Below are 12,575 nucleotides of genomic sequence, written 5' to 3' on the forward strand. Positions count from 1 at the left end.
CCTTCTGGAAGTGCCAGCTGTCAAAAACTGTCAGAGGTAGTCAAAGCTTTTTAATGATCCAATCAAATCACAAAATGAGTGGAAAGTCACTGTAGAAAACCCATTAAGATGCATTACTAAATGTCCAATGTTACATAAAAACTATAAATAACTTTGTACTTTTAGGGTGTTTTTTTTTTCAATTTGCTTTTCTTGAAGTAATAATGATGCTCTGCCTCAGTTAATAAAGTGATTTTGGAGCTGCCTTAGTGTTTAATCCACAGACTCTTTCTGTGTGGAATAAGATGGCAAGCGATAATCAAATCAGAATTATAAGCATTCCGGGGCGCCTGGGTGGCTCAGTTGGTTAGGCGGCCGACTTCGGCTCAGGTCATGATCTCACGGTCCGTGAGTTCGAGCCCCGCGTCGGGCTCTGTGCTGACAGCTCAGAGCCTGGAGCCTGTTTCAGATTCTGTGTCTCCCTCTCTCTGACCCTCCCCTGTTCATGCTCTGTCTCTTTCTGTCTCAAAAATAAATAAACGTTAAAAAAAATAAAAAAAAAAAAGAATTATAAGCATTCCTTGGAGTATCTGTCATTAACAATTTTAAAAATTAAGGGAAGAGCACCAAAGACAGTAAAGGCTAAAAAAATTAATCACCAAGCTTAATAATCTTACAAGCTGACTTTCGTTAGGGGAATAAAATGCTGTTTCTGTGAAGGACATCCAGTCTTTTTCAAATATTTGCAAAGGAATACATACTCTGGCTAAAGGAACATCACTTGCTACAGGCTTAAAAATAACAAGCCAGTAGCCAATACTGAACAAAGACGTCTACCTCAATGTTCAGAAACTGACTTAATTGAATTAAGAAAGGTTTGCTTCCACACTGACACAGCCTTTCCTCTTTCAGTATCTGGTGGATCAAGTTGTTGATCCAAAGGCACAAACGGTAGCTGGGCTTCTGGCAGCTGATACTTGCCCAAATGAGAGGCTAAAGTAACCTGAGTACCATATTCAAACCACATAAAACATTAAAATGCTTCTTCTTTTTTTTTTTTCTTGAAATTTGTTAAAAGAAGTTTGTTTCCGCACTTTCTTGGTAAGTTCTTCCTTGCTCTGAGGGATCCCATCTCTTCTTGCCATAGCTGCTAGAGTTACCAATAATCTCTGTGCTGGTATGTTTCTCTGATAACCAGGAGCTTTCAAACAAAAAAGTAAAAGTAGGAACACACTTGGAAACAAAGAGATCCAAAGCCATAATCAAGTCTGTATGTTCCACACAGGGTAGAAACAATTTTTTTTAAATTAAAAAAAAAATCATTTAATGTTTATTCATTTTTGAGAGGGAGAGAGAGTGAGCGTGTGCAAGCAGGGGAGGGGCAGAGACAGAGGGGGACAGAGGATCCCAACAGGTTCTATACTGACAGCAGAGAGCCCAACGTGGGGCTTGAACTCACGAATCATGAGATCATGACCTGAGCTGAAATCAGAGTCGGACTCTTAACCAACTGAGCCACCGAGGCGCCCTGAAACAACTTTCTTTATTAAAATGTTCTTCACCTCTCATCGCCACCCCTAGGATAGCTACAAAGAACTAACCCAAGATGGACATGCTAATAATATGAAATCTGTTTTCAAATCTAAAGGGAAGACATTTAAAAAAGTATAATGAAGCTGAAGTGAAGTTAAGGGTAGTATGTGAATTTAATAATTTTCTTTAAGGGAAAATCAAAGAAACCTTCAAGTACCCTGTCCAAATGAAAGAGAAATTAGAAGCACTTTGGACTCTTGAATTTCACTTGGAATCCTATGCTAACTTTTTAGCACATGATAATATTTATATTCCATGACTATTTTTCACACTGTTAGATTTTTGGTGAAAATAACAACTAATCCTTAAATTTAATACAATACTATAAAATGAGGGGCACCTGGGTGACTCAGTTGGTTAAGCGTCAGACTCCTGATTTCAGCGCAGGTCATGATCTCACTCACAGTTTGTGATTTCGAGCCCCGCACTGGGATCTGTGCTAACAGTGTGGAGCCTGCTTAGGGTTCTCTCTCCCTCTCTCTCTACCCCTCCCCTGTTTACACTCTCTTTCTCTCTCAAAAACAGAAATAAATAAATAAACAAACAATTCTATAAAATGAATACTTAAAAAATAATTTTGATGCAACTATATAATTCAAAAACAAATAGCCATGACATGTGCACCAAGTTTTATTTGCTTTTAAATCATACAGTCAGAACAAGTATGTTATTCAAAATAGTAAATTTTCTTGAATTTTACAGAAGAAAGAGAAACTGAAGTGAAACTGTAGGAATTGCTGAACTTCAGATAAATGTTTCTTCAAAACAAGAGATATTAGTTCCTAAAAGATTCCTCTAAAGTTAAAAAAAGATTAAGAAGAACTTTAAGCCATTGGGTTATTACATTTTTTAAAAACTACATGCTTCTTAATGGACATATGTTTACATTTACAGAGAGTAAACTTAGTCTCCTGTCTCATAAAACTCAGACGACACGACTGATATCTAAACTAAGCAAAACAATAAAAGCGGTTTTTATTTTTAAAAAACTTTAAAACCTAAATCTACCTTAATCTTATCTTCCAAGAAAACTTAATAGGGAATGGCTAATCTGAAAGCAAAATGTTGTACAAATCATTTTCAAGATGAGAAATACATTATGGGATTATGCTTACATCTAGTAGCATCAACTAAAACCCTAAACGATGGCACATGAATTCAGAGTATCAGCCGGTCCTCTCCTCCCTCCTGAATTACCTGACCAATGGAAGTTTGGCTTTGTTGTTTCAGAAAGCACTGTTTCTTACATTCCATCAATTGTTCAAAATCACGCCACATTTTCGCTTGTCTCATATTTGGACCATGACTTTCTCGTACAGCTTTTTGTTTTTCTCGGAGTTTCTATTATAAAAAAAAATCAGGAATAATTAAATCTCAATTACAGGGATTTACTTCTGTTGCTATAATCAGAAGAATATGGTATGCTTTGAACATTTGATGAGTAGTAGTTAACTAAATCAGGTTCTCCTGAGATGAATGAAAACTAAAATGATAAAAGTTAATTAAATTTATGATAGACGTAGGACAGCTTGAAGATAAAAAGAATAGAAAAATATAAAAGGAGGTGGGGGGCACCTGGGTAGCTCAGTTGGTTAAGTGACCAACTTTGGCTCAGGTCATGATCTCATGATTTGTGGGTTTGAGCCCCGCATCAGGCTCTGTGTTGACAGCTTGGAGCCTGGAGCCTGCTTCAGATTCTGTGTCTCCCTCTCTCTCTCTCTGCCCCTCGCTGGCTTGTGCCCTCTCTTTCAAAAATAAATAAATAAACATTAAAAAAACCTCAAAATACAACAACCATATCATCCAACCATTCCCCTAAAAAAAAATAAAAGAAAGAAAAGAAAGAAAAAGAAAGGGTGGGGGTGGGGTGGGGCGGGGTGGGGAATAAAGGGAATCAGGAAAGTAGAAAGTGGTTCAGTATCATGGTGTAGAAAAAAGAGTGTAGATTTTGAAAGTCGGAAGACTTTGGCATATAACTTGGCTTGGTCACTAGCTCTCAGTAAGACAACTTCTCTGGACCTCAGTTTTCTCAATCGTAATTAAAGCTAATAATAGGGGATAATTATAAAATTATCTGCCTTATAAGATTATCTTTTCACAAGATACAATAGATCTGGAAATACTTTATAAACTATCATGTGTTATATGTTATTATTATTAAGTATTATATCCTTTCCTGAATCTGTGTATGCTCTGTGTATACCCAAATAAATAAAATTGCACGCATATATTTCTCAGGGAGAAAGTTTCATGATTTTTTAAAAAGTACACTATTAAATAGGCCCAAACCCCTATCAGAATTATTTTTGTTACCAATAGCCTATATGATTCCATCTGTCAAAACTATTCTACTCACAGACTCTAACATTATTAACAAGAATAAGAAAAGCTTTCAATAAACTGTAAAAATATATACTTTGGCAAATTCAGAAAGGGTGACTGAAAGGAGGCTTAGCAGGAAATGAGAGGAAGGAAGGAAGAGGGGAAGGATGGAAGGCAGGTAAGCAGAGGAAAACAGAGAAGATGAGAGCGCACACATCAGGAAACACAGTGTACACAGTGACACTGATTATGAGAAATCACTAAGGACAGAAAAATAAGCAAAGATGCAGAAATAGGTAACAGAATGGTTCCCATTCTTTCTGCCCTTGGTATATAGTTGATCTAACAGTTGATGTAAGGACACAAATGAGAAGGCTGGTCATTGGTACTTGCCCAAATAAGAGGGTAAACTAAGCTAAGACTAGATTCAAAACACTTTACTAAAGACTGCCCTCCACAGCTGTTGCTAATGAAAGCAAAATTGACAGCAAATAGCAACAGGAAACAAAGCAGAATTAAGAAAATATAATTTAAATATAACCAGCAAATTTTTGACACAATATCTGGCATGCAAATACATCTATTTAATTCTATGTTACAAAAAAAGAGGGGGGCAATCCAAGAAACAGACCCTTCACTATAGAGAACAAACTGATGGTTCCCAGAAGGGAGGTGGGTGGGGGAGGATGGGTTAAATAGTTGATGTGATGGGGAATAAAGATGCACTTATTGTGATGATCACTGGTGTAATATGAAAGTGCTGAGTCACTATACTGTACACCTGAAATATTACACTGTATGTTAACTGGAATTTAAACAAAAGCTTTAAAAAAACCCAAATATTTTTATCCTCATGAACTAAAACAAAAGCAGTAAGTCAGATCTAGAATTTTAAGAGTTCTTAGAATAACTTTAAGATTAAGGTACTACTTAACTATACATTTTCCTATATTATTGAAATAGTTTCCTTGTCAAAAATCCTAACAACCTATAAAAGTTATTTAAAGAACCAAAGACAGGATGTGGGCATTGTCTATGTCAGAAATATTAAATTTAATGTACTTCATAACCATGTGTGTTTGAAACCTTTAATTTTATGAATACAACTGCCTTAGTATGTAATTTATTTTTAATGTTACTGCCACTTAATCCAAATTTATTTTGTTGATAGTCGTAATGCACAAAGAATACTTGTCACAAATTCGATTGTTCTTTAAAGGGGAGGTGGTATAGTGGGTAGAGGGGAGTTATAACTTTCAGTACAGTATTCCACAGTACTTGGTAAGGCAAATTCTAGTATATGATCATGTGAATTTTAGCACTATGATAGATTGGTTAATTCCAGAAAGTCAGTTGGACTGAAGTGGTGAGTGGATGTTCAGTCTATGCTGGTTTGGAAGGCTTAGGCTATCATCACATTGAAAGGCTAGGTTTATTCAGTATTTGCCTTAAAATTTAGATCTACTCTAGGAATGAGAGGATTGAAGAACTTTGTTTCTTAAATGATACATCCTGACAATTGGGGAATGAGCTAATCAATGGCTCCTTTTGCTGAAATAGACTTGTCAGACTGTTACTATCACTTTTCGCAAAGATCCTGCAGTAAAACACTACACTGGAAAGGGAAAGAATAATCTTTATTCTGATTTAGCAGTTACATTTGGGCCTTTGAAAGGATTCAGGTTTGATAAAAATTTCTGTGCACAAAGCATCCATCCACATACTTTTCAAAACAAAAGAAATAGAGGAATGCTTTCATATGAAAAAATATATTACCTAACATATAGAATGTTTGGGTGAAAGCTAGTTATTGACAGTCATACTAAATCCTAAAACCCCAAAATCTCTAGTGAATGTTTACAACTTGATTCAAATATATGCTTTCAAATATGAAATTATTTCTTTTTTCCTTTTTGAGTATGGCATGTCAACCCATAAATGGAAGGAGATGTGTAGAACTCACAATTTCTCTGAGGGATTGGAGGTATCAACTTAAGGTTTCCTTTCTTTTTAAATTTACATTAATATGATGGGCATTTATTCACAAATAATACAGAAAGAACAGATGAACACTTTTTTAGAGAAACAGAAACACTTTTTAGAGAAATTCCAGGTTTGGAATAGGAAAAGTATAGGATAAGCCCGGAACATTTTGTCATACCGGAAAATAAGCCATCAAAATCTAGCAGAATTCTTTCCAAAGCATTCAGGAGCTGACTTCAAGAGGCTTCTACTGGCTTAACATGGGGCAATTCGAGAACTGACAGGAATAATAAATATAATAGATTGAAATATCTCCAGTAAGTTAAATCTAGGAGTCATAAAGGTACTTGTCAAGGATGATTAAAAAAAACAAAAACAAAAAAAACTCATCATTTTGAAAACCAATAAACAAGCAAATCAGCAGTTATTCTGCCTTTCTTATTTGAGCTATATCTTAGGGTAACTAGTTGATAAGGAGTTACTCTTTACAGAATTATTCCAGCCAATAAATGAAGAAGGAACAACATAATTAGAATGCCATCATTTTGCAACCTCTAATGAATTAATGGGTCTAGGAAGTGACTTCATTGGCTGCCTACATTATACAGAGCCTCCTCAAAGAATACATACTACTACCTATGAAGTATACTTCCCAAATATTGAATTATATTTAATCAAGCCTCTATATCTAACTACCAATTCAAAGGACATACTGGGGACAGAAGAACATGCTAGTTGACACCATAGGGATGTCATCAGCAAAGTTCAGGATGTTGGAAACCCATCAGGACAAGTAAATAGATTTTATTTTTCTTTTAATTTTCCAACAAATAAATTGTAAAGAAAGATGAAAGAGTAACCCAGAGGAAGATACTTAAGAGCTATATCAACTAATAGCACTGTATGAATTCTTATTAGGATCCTGTTTCAAACAAATAAACAGTAAGAAATGATGAGACAATTGGTGAAGCTTGAACATTGACTGAGTATTTGGTATTATGCAATTATTGTTAAATTATTTTGGGCATGATAATGGTATTGTGGTTATGTTCAAAAAAGGCCTTTACAATATAAACTGAAATATGATCAAAAAAATATAATAGGATCTCTGAGATTTGCCTAAAAATGATTTGGGGTGGGAAATAGGTGGGACTATAGATAAAACAAAATGTGTCATTAAGTCTAATTATTGAGGTTGGATGATGGTTTCACATGAATTCATTACATTATTTCCTCTACTTTTTATATAGGCTTGAAATTTTCCATAATCATTTTTCTAAGTTTTTTAGTTTTTAAAAAAATCTTTTAAAAACACTTTTACAAAGACTATTTAGGAATTATGCCATTGTTTTCCATACCATTTTTTCCCTGAAATTTAGAATATTACTTACAGGTTTATGGGAACTGATTCAGCATTTATGTAAAAGCATAGATACATGTATGCTTTTAATAATAATTCAAACCAGAATATGTAAATAAGGATGAATAATTTTGTCATCACCAATATATTGAGTCAGACCAAAAGCTTAATTATACAATGCATTAAGACTGAAACAAAGCCATATTTTTCAATTGTACTTTCCAAATGGGCAAGCATGTATATGTATACACACACACACACACACACACACACACCCATATATACATGTATATATATATATATATGTATATATATATATATGTATACGTATACATATATATATATACATATATATATATACACGCACATATAGATGTGTGTGTGTGTACACACACACACACACACACGCACACACATATAGATGTAGTCATTTTTAGGTTGCTGACTCAAGAATATTTGAACAGTAAAATTAGATGCCAATATATAGTCAGTATTTTAAAAGAAAAACTGCAGCAGAGCCCAATATGGGGCTTGAACCCATGAACCACGAGATCATGATCTGAGCCGAAATCAAGAATCAGATGCTCAACTGACTGAGCCACCCTGGTACCCCAATCTACATATTTCAGTTTAAACATGAGGAAATGAATTCCAAAGTGGTTAAGGAGCTTTTCCAGAACCACAAACCTAGGACTGAAGCCAGCCTACTTGATGACTGGTCCTGAGTTTGATAAATATAGATTTAAAAAAAAAAAAAAAAAAAAAGAATGACAGAGCTGGTATCTTTAATATGACTGTCAAAATGTGTTGCTTTATGAAGTCAATTAGAAAAATCAGTGAGTTAGTTATTTAAGTCCCGATGATCAAGGTCTTTACCAGCTACCACCTCTTCTACTAGGAGTGGCTCAGAGAACTGAGAAAACAAGACTCAATCCCATATTCCTCCATTCATAAGACTGGCAGGGAGGGAGCTGAATATGACAAGTAAGGGTTTTTGATTATTTATGTTAAATGTATCAATATTTGTAAAGGACATAGACCAGTGCCTGGATCATAGTAATGAGCTTTGTGCTTATTAAATAAAATAAGTTTATACTTATTAAGAGATACCTGAGAATTATCTGAAAACTTGTAGTTTATTACACATGGTGCTTTTGTTTCTTAGAACCTTCTCATAAACTCTTTGTTAATTAAAACTAGATATAAAAATAAATAAAACTAGATTTTTTTCTTCCAAAAATCCATGTGCCTTCACTTTTGTATACACACACACATAAATTCCTAAGGAAGAAACTTCATCTTTGTAAGAAATTAAGAAAGATTCAATTTCCCTTTGAAAACTGTACCATAACCTTTAAAAAAAGAATGACAGTGTCAAAACCATGTACCGATAGCCTGAATTAGACAGACTTAAAAAAATAACTAATACATTCTTACCTTTCCAAGGTTTTCCTGTTCAGTAATATTTTTTGTATACTGCTCCCTGGGGAATCAACATAATGACTTAGTTTCAATTTATTTCAATTGATTTGGTCATACAAATAAATTATAAATTAACATATCTATCTAAATATATTACACAGAGGAGTCAGAATGAAACCAAATACTCTCTTTCCCCATCTTTAGTCAATTCTTCTAGTAAATAGCAATTTATGGGGGAAAAACCCCATAAAACACCACATAATTAAGAGAATTAAAATGTTAAGTCCTATTTCTGTATTTAAAATAGTACTTAAGTACTATTTTACACTTAAAACAATGGCAAACCATCTAAGTCACAATTTTTAAAAGTTTTTATTTATTTAGGTAATCTTTACACAAAATGTGGGGTTCAAACTCACAACTCTGAAACAAAGAGTTGCATGCCAGCCAGGTGCCCCAGTCACACTTTATTTTTTTTTAATTTTTTTTTGATATTTTTTTTATTTTTGAGACAGAGAGAGACAGAACATGAACGGAGGAGGGTCAGAGAGAGGGAGACACAGGATCTGAAGCAGATACCAGGCTCCCAGCTGTCAGCACTGAGCCCGATGCGGGGCTTGAACCCATGGACTGTGAGATCATGACCTGAGCTGAAGTCGGACGCTTAACCGACTGAGCCACCCAGGCGCCCCCACACTTTATTTTTGAAGAGGTTTATAGAAAGGAGAAAGGATACACATTTTAAATAAACATTAACATCTAACCCTGCAATTCTACTTCTGGGAAGTCATCCTACAAAAAGACTCTCATAACTTAAGAAAGGTAAATGTAAAGACTATTTACTTCACCATTGCTTATAACAGTAAAAATCTGCAAACAAACTAAATGTCAATAGATGGGGAAATTTTTGATAAATTTGGTATATCCATTCAAAGGAATAATACAGAGTTGTAAAAAGGAAGGAGTAGATCTATAAATACTGAAGTGGAAAGAACTCTAGATATAAAATTAAGGGAAAAACTGTATTTTAACTTTATTTTGTATACACACATAAAATTTCCCCCATGCATTTGCTAACACACACACACACACACACACACACACACACACACACACACACACATGCAAATGCATGGGGAAAGAATATGGAGTAATTATACGCCAAAATATTAACAGTAGGTATATCTGAGGCATGGCAACATGGACAACATTCAGTTTTTGTGTACCATACTTCATAATGCTTACTTTTGTTTTTATAAGCATCTCTTTTACAAGCTAAAACAGCTCATAATTTTCAAGTAAAAATAAAAATACAATAACATTGTATTGTGTTTTTAAAAATATAAAAGATATAATTATATTTTAACACTCCATAAGACAAAAGTGATATTTAAAGTATTAAGGACAAAGATGGAAGGATGAGGACAAAGGAACCAATGAGAAAGAAGATAAAAAAAGACTTCAGACTTCAAATTTAGAGGAAAAAGACTATGTTTCTGTGTAAAGTTATGCTGTAGTAAGAAGTTAAACAACACAAAACTGGGAATCCAAGAAATCATAAGCCACAAAGAGAAACTCTAGCAGCTTAAGCGAAGGAAGATTTGCATTCATGTAACAAGGGAGGTAAACTTGCCTAGAACAGAGAGGGTGGCTTTCACAAGTACTCAAAGTCCTCAGGGCGCCTGGGTGGCTCAGTCGGTTAAGCCTCTGACTCTTATATATTTATATATTAAATAAGACCTATTATATAAAATATACTTTTATATATAATATAAAATATATAAAAATATGTATTTTAAAGATTTTATTTTTAGAGAGAGAGAAAAAGCATGAGTGGGGGAGAGGGGCAGAGGGAGAGAGAAAGAGAAAGGGGAGAGAGAGGGAGAGAGAGAGGGAGAGAGAGAGAGAGAGAGGGAGAGAGAGAGGGAATCCCAAGTAGGCTCCATGCTCAGTGTGGAGCCTGATGCAGGGCTTGATCCCACAATGCCCCTGGGACCATGACCTGAGCTGAAATCAAGAGTCAAGACACTCAACTACAGAGCCACCCAGGTGCCTCACAGAATTTCCATTTATATTTTATCAAGAGATCAAAGGCTCATGCTCTTTTACCATATAACACTAATACGTAATTATTTTAATTTATTCAATGACTTTATTCAAGAAATAACTATGGAGCACCTGTTATGTACCAAGCATGCCCTAGGGTTTCAGGAAGAAAACAGAACAGTCCTTGTCCTCCAGTAACTCATGCTATATAATTTCCAAAACACTGCTGCATGCATTATATTTAACTTGATCTTCTGTGGTATAAATTGTTCTCGCTATTATATAGATGAGGAAATGATATGCCCAAGGTCACAAAACTTGGAACTAGAAAAACCAGGTTAGTAAGAAAATTTTATGAGTCCCTCTTTAGTACTTTGAAATAAAACATGCTGCCTCTTTATTTTATTAAAAAAATTTTTTTTAATGTTTATTATTTTTGAGAGAGACAGAGAGCAAGCAGGGGAAGGGCAGAGAAAAAGAGGGAGACACAGAATCAGAAGCAGGCTCCTGGCTCTGAGCTGTCACACAGAGCCCCACGCGGGGCTCAAACCCGTGAGCTGTGAGATCATGACCTCAGCTGAAGTCGGCCGCTTAACTGACTGAGCCACCCAGGTGCCCCAACATGCTGCCTCTTTAAATAAAATTAAAATTTGCAGGCAATCTTTCAAAACCATGCTAATTTCTCCAGGTGTCTGGGTGGTTTTAGTTGGTTAAGCTTCTGACTCTTGGTTTTGGCTCAGGTCATGATCTCATGGTTTCATGAGTTCAAGACCCAGGTCTGGCTCTGCACTGACAGTGAGGAGCCTGCTTGGGGTTCTCTGTCTCCATCTCTCTCTTTCCTTCTCCCACTCACACGGTCACTCTCTCTCTCTCAAAATAAATAAGCTTAAAAATAAAAACAAAAAAACCCCATTCTAATTTCTTAGACCATTGGCCTTACTCAAAAGTATCATAAAAGAAGAAAATGGGACAACCATAAAAATATTGTAACTATAATAATAATAATAATAATTTAAACATATATCAATGAGTTTAGAATACAATTAACACTATTTTATTTATAATATTCTTATGTACTACTCTAGTCAGGGCAAAATATATATATATATTTTTTTTAAGTTTATTTATTTTTGAGACAGAGAGAGACAGAGCATGAACGGGGGAGGGTCACAGAGAGAGGGAGACACAGGATCCGAAACAGGCTCCAGGCTCCGAGCTGTCAGCACAGAGCCCGACGCGGGGCTCGAACTCACGGACCGCGAGATCACGACCTGAGCCGAAGTCGGACGCTTAACCGACTGAGCCACCCAGGCGCCCTGCAAAATATTTTTTCTATGGGAAAACTAATGGTAAAGGTTTATGATGATTTTGAAAATGATAAAAAAGAATACCTGGCCAGAAAACCAATAGTTCAGTGACAATATTTCCTATTTCCTATTTATATTGATAACTTTGGAAAAAATGGAACTTAAATTTTTAAAACTTTTTTTCAAGAATAAAAACTTCTCACATTTGTAAAATATTAATATTGACCATACAGATTTGAGCCAGGTTTACACTCAATGAAAGAATGTGAATAAGTACATTTAATATGTGTAATATGTCAGAGTATTAGAGAAAACATTGTTCTATTTATAGGGTATTTTCAGTCTGGCTTGCATTCCAGTGCATTATATATTTTAAAAATTAGATTCTGCAAGACATTCCATTTACTAGATTCCTTTTTGAAACATTACTGTATATGCCACTAAAAATCTCCACTGCAATCTAGAATAAATGTGAATCCTACACTTGGGAGTTCTTACTGGATGGTAAAAGTGAAACATGTGAATTGTGGTAAGGGGCAGAGAGCTTAGCTTGTTCAATTACT

General features: G+C 34.9%; 1 protein-coding gene across 7 annotated transcripts in view; it reads right to left on the reverse strand.

Moving 5' to 3' along the window:
- Window positions 1-12,575, reverse strand: part of IFT81 (intraflagellar transport 81) — a 193,417-nt gene that overhangs the window by 2,359 nt on the left and 178,483 nt on the right. For 4 of the 7 annotated variants that reach the window (XM_049619366.1, XM_049619365.1, XM_049619367.1 and 1 more), the window contains 2 exons: window positions 8,675-8,720; window positions 2,770-2,913 (listed from right to left, as the gene is read on the reverse strand). In XM_049619366.1, the coding sequence (XP_049475323.1) occupies window positions 2,770-2,913; window positions 8,675-8,720 (190 nt within the window). Of the gene's footprint in view, window positions 1-2,186; window positions 2,368-2,769; window positions 2,914-8,674; window positions 8,721-12,575 lie in introns of those variants that run through there. The other 3 variants (XM_049619371.1, XM_049619369.1, XM_049619368.1) reach the window with 3 other exon arrangements.

This window comes from Panthera uncia, assembly GCF_023721935.1.
Source record: "Panthera uncia isolate 11264 chromosome D3 unlocalized genomic scaffold, Puncia_PCG_1.0 HiC_scaffold_8, whole genome shotgun sequence".
In the NCBI taxonomy this organism is placed as follows: domain Eukaryota; kingdom Metazoa; phylum Chordata; class Mammalia; order Carnivora; family Felidae; genus Panthera; species Panthera uncia.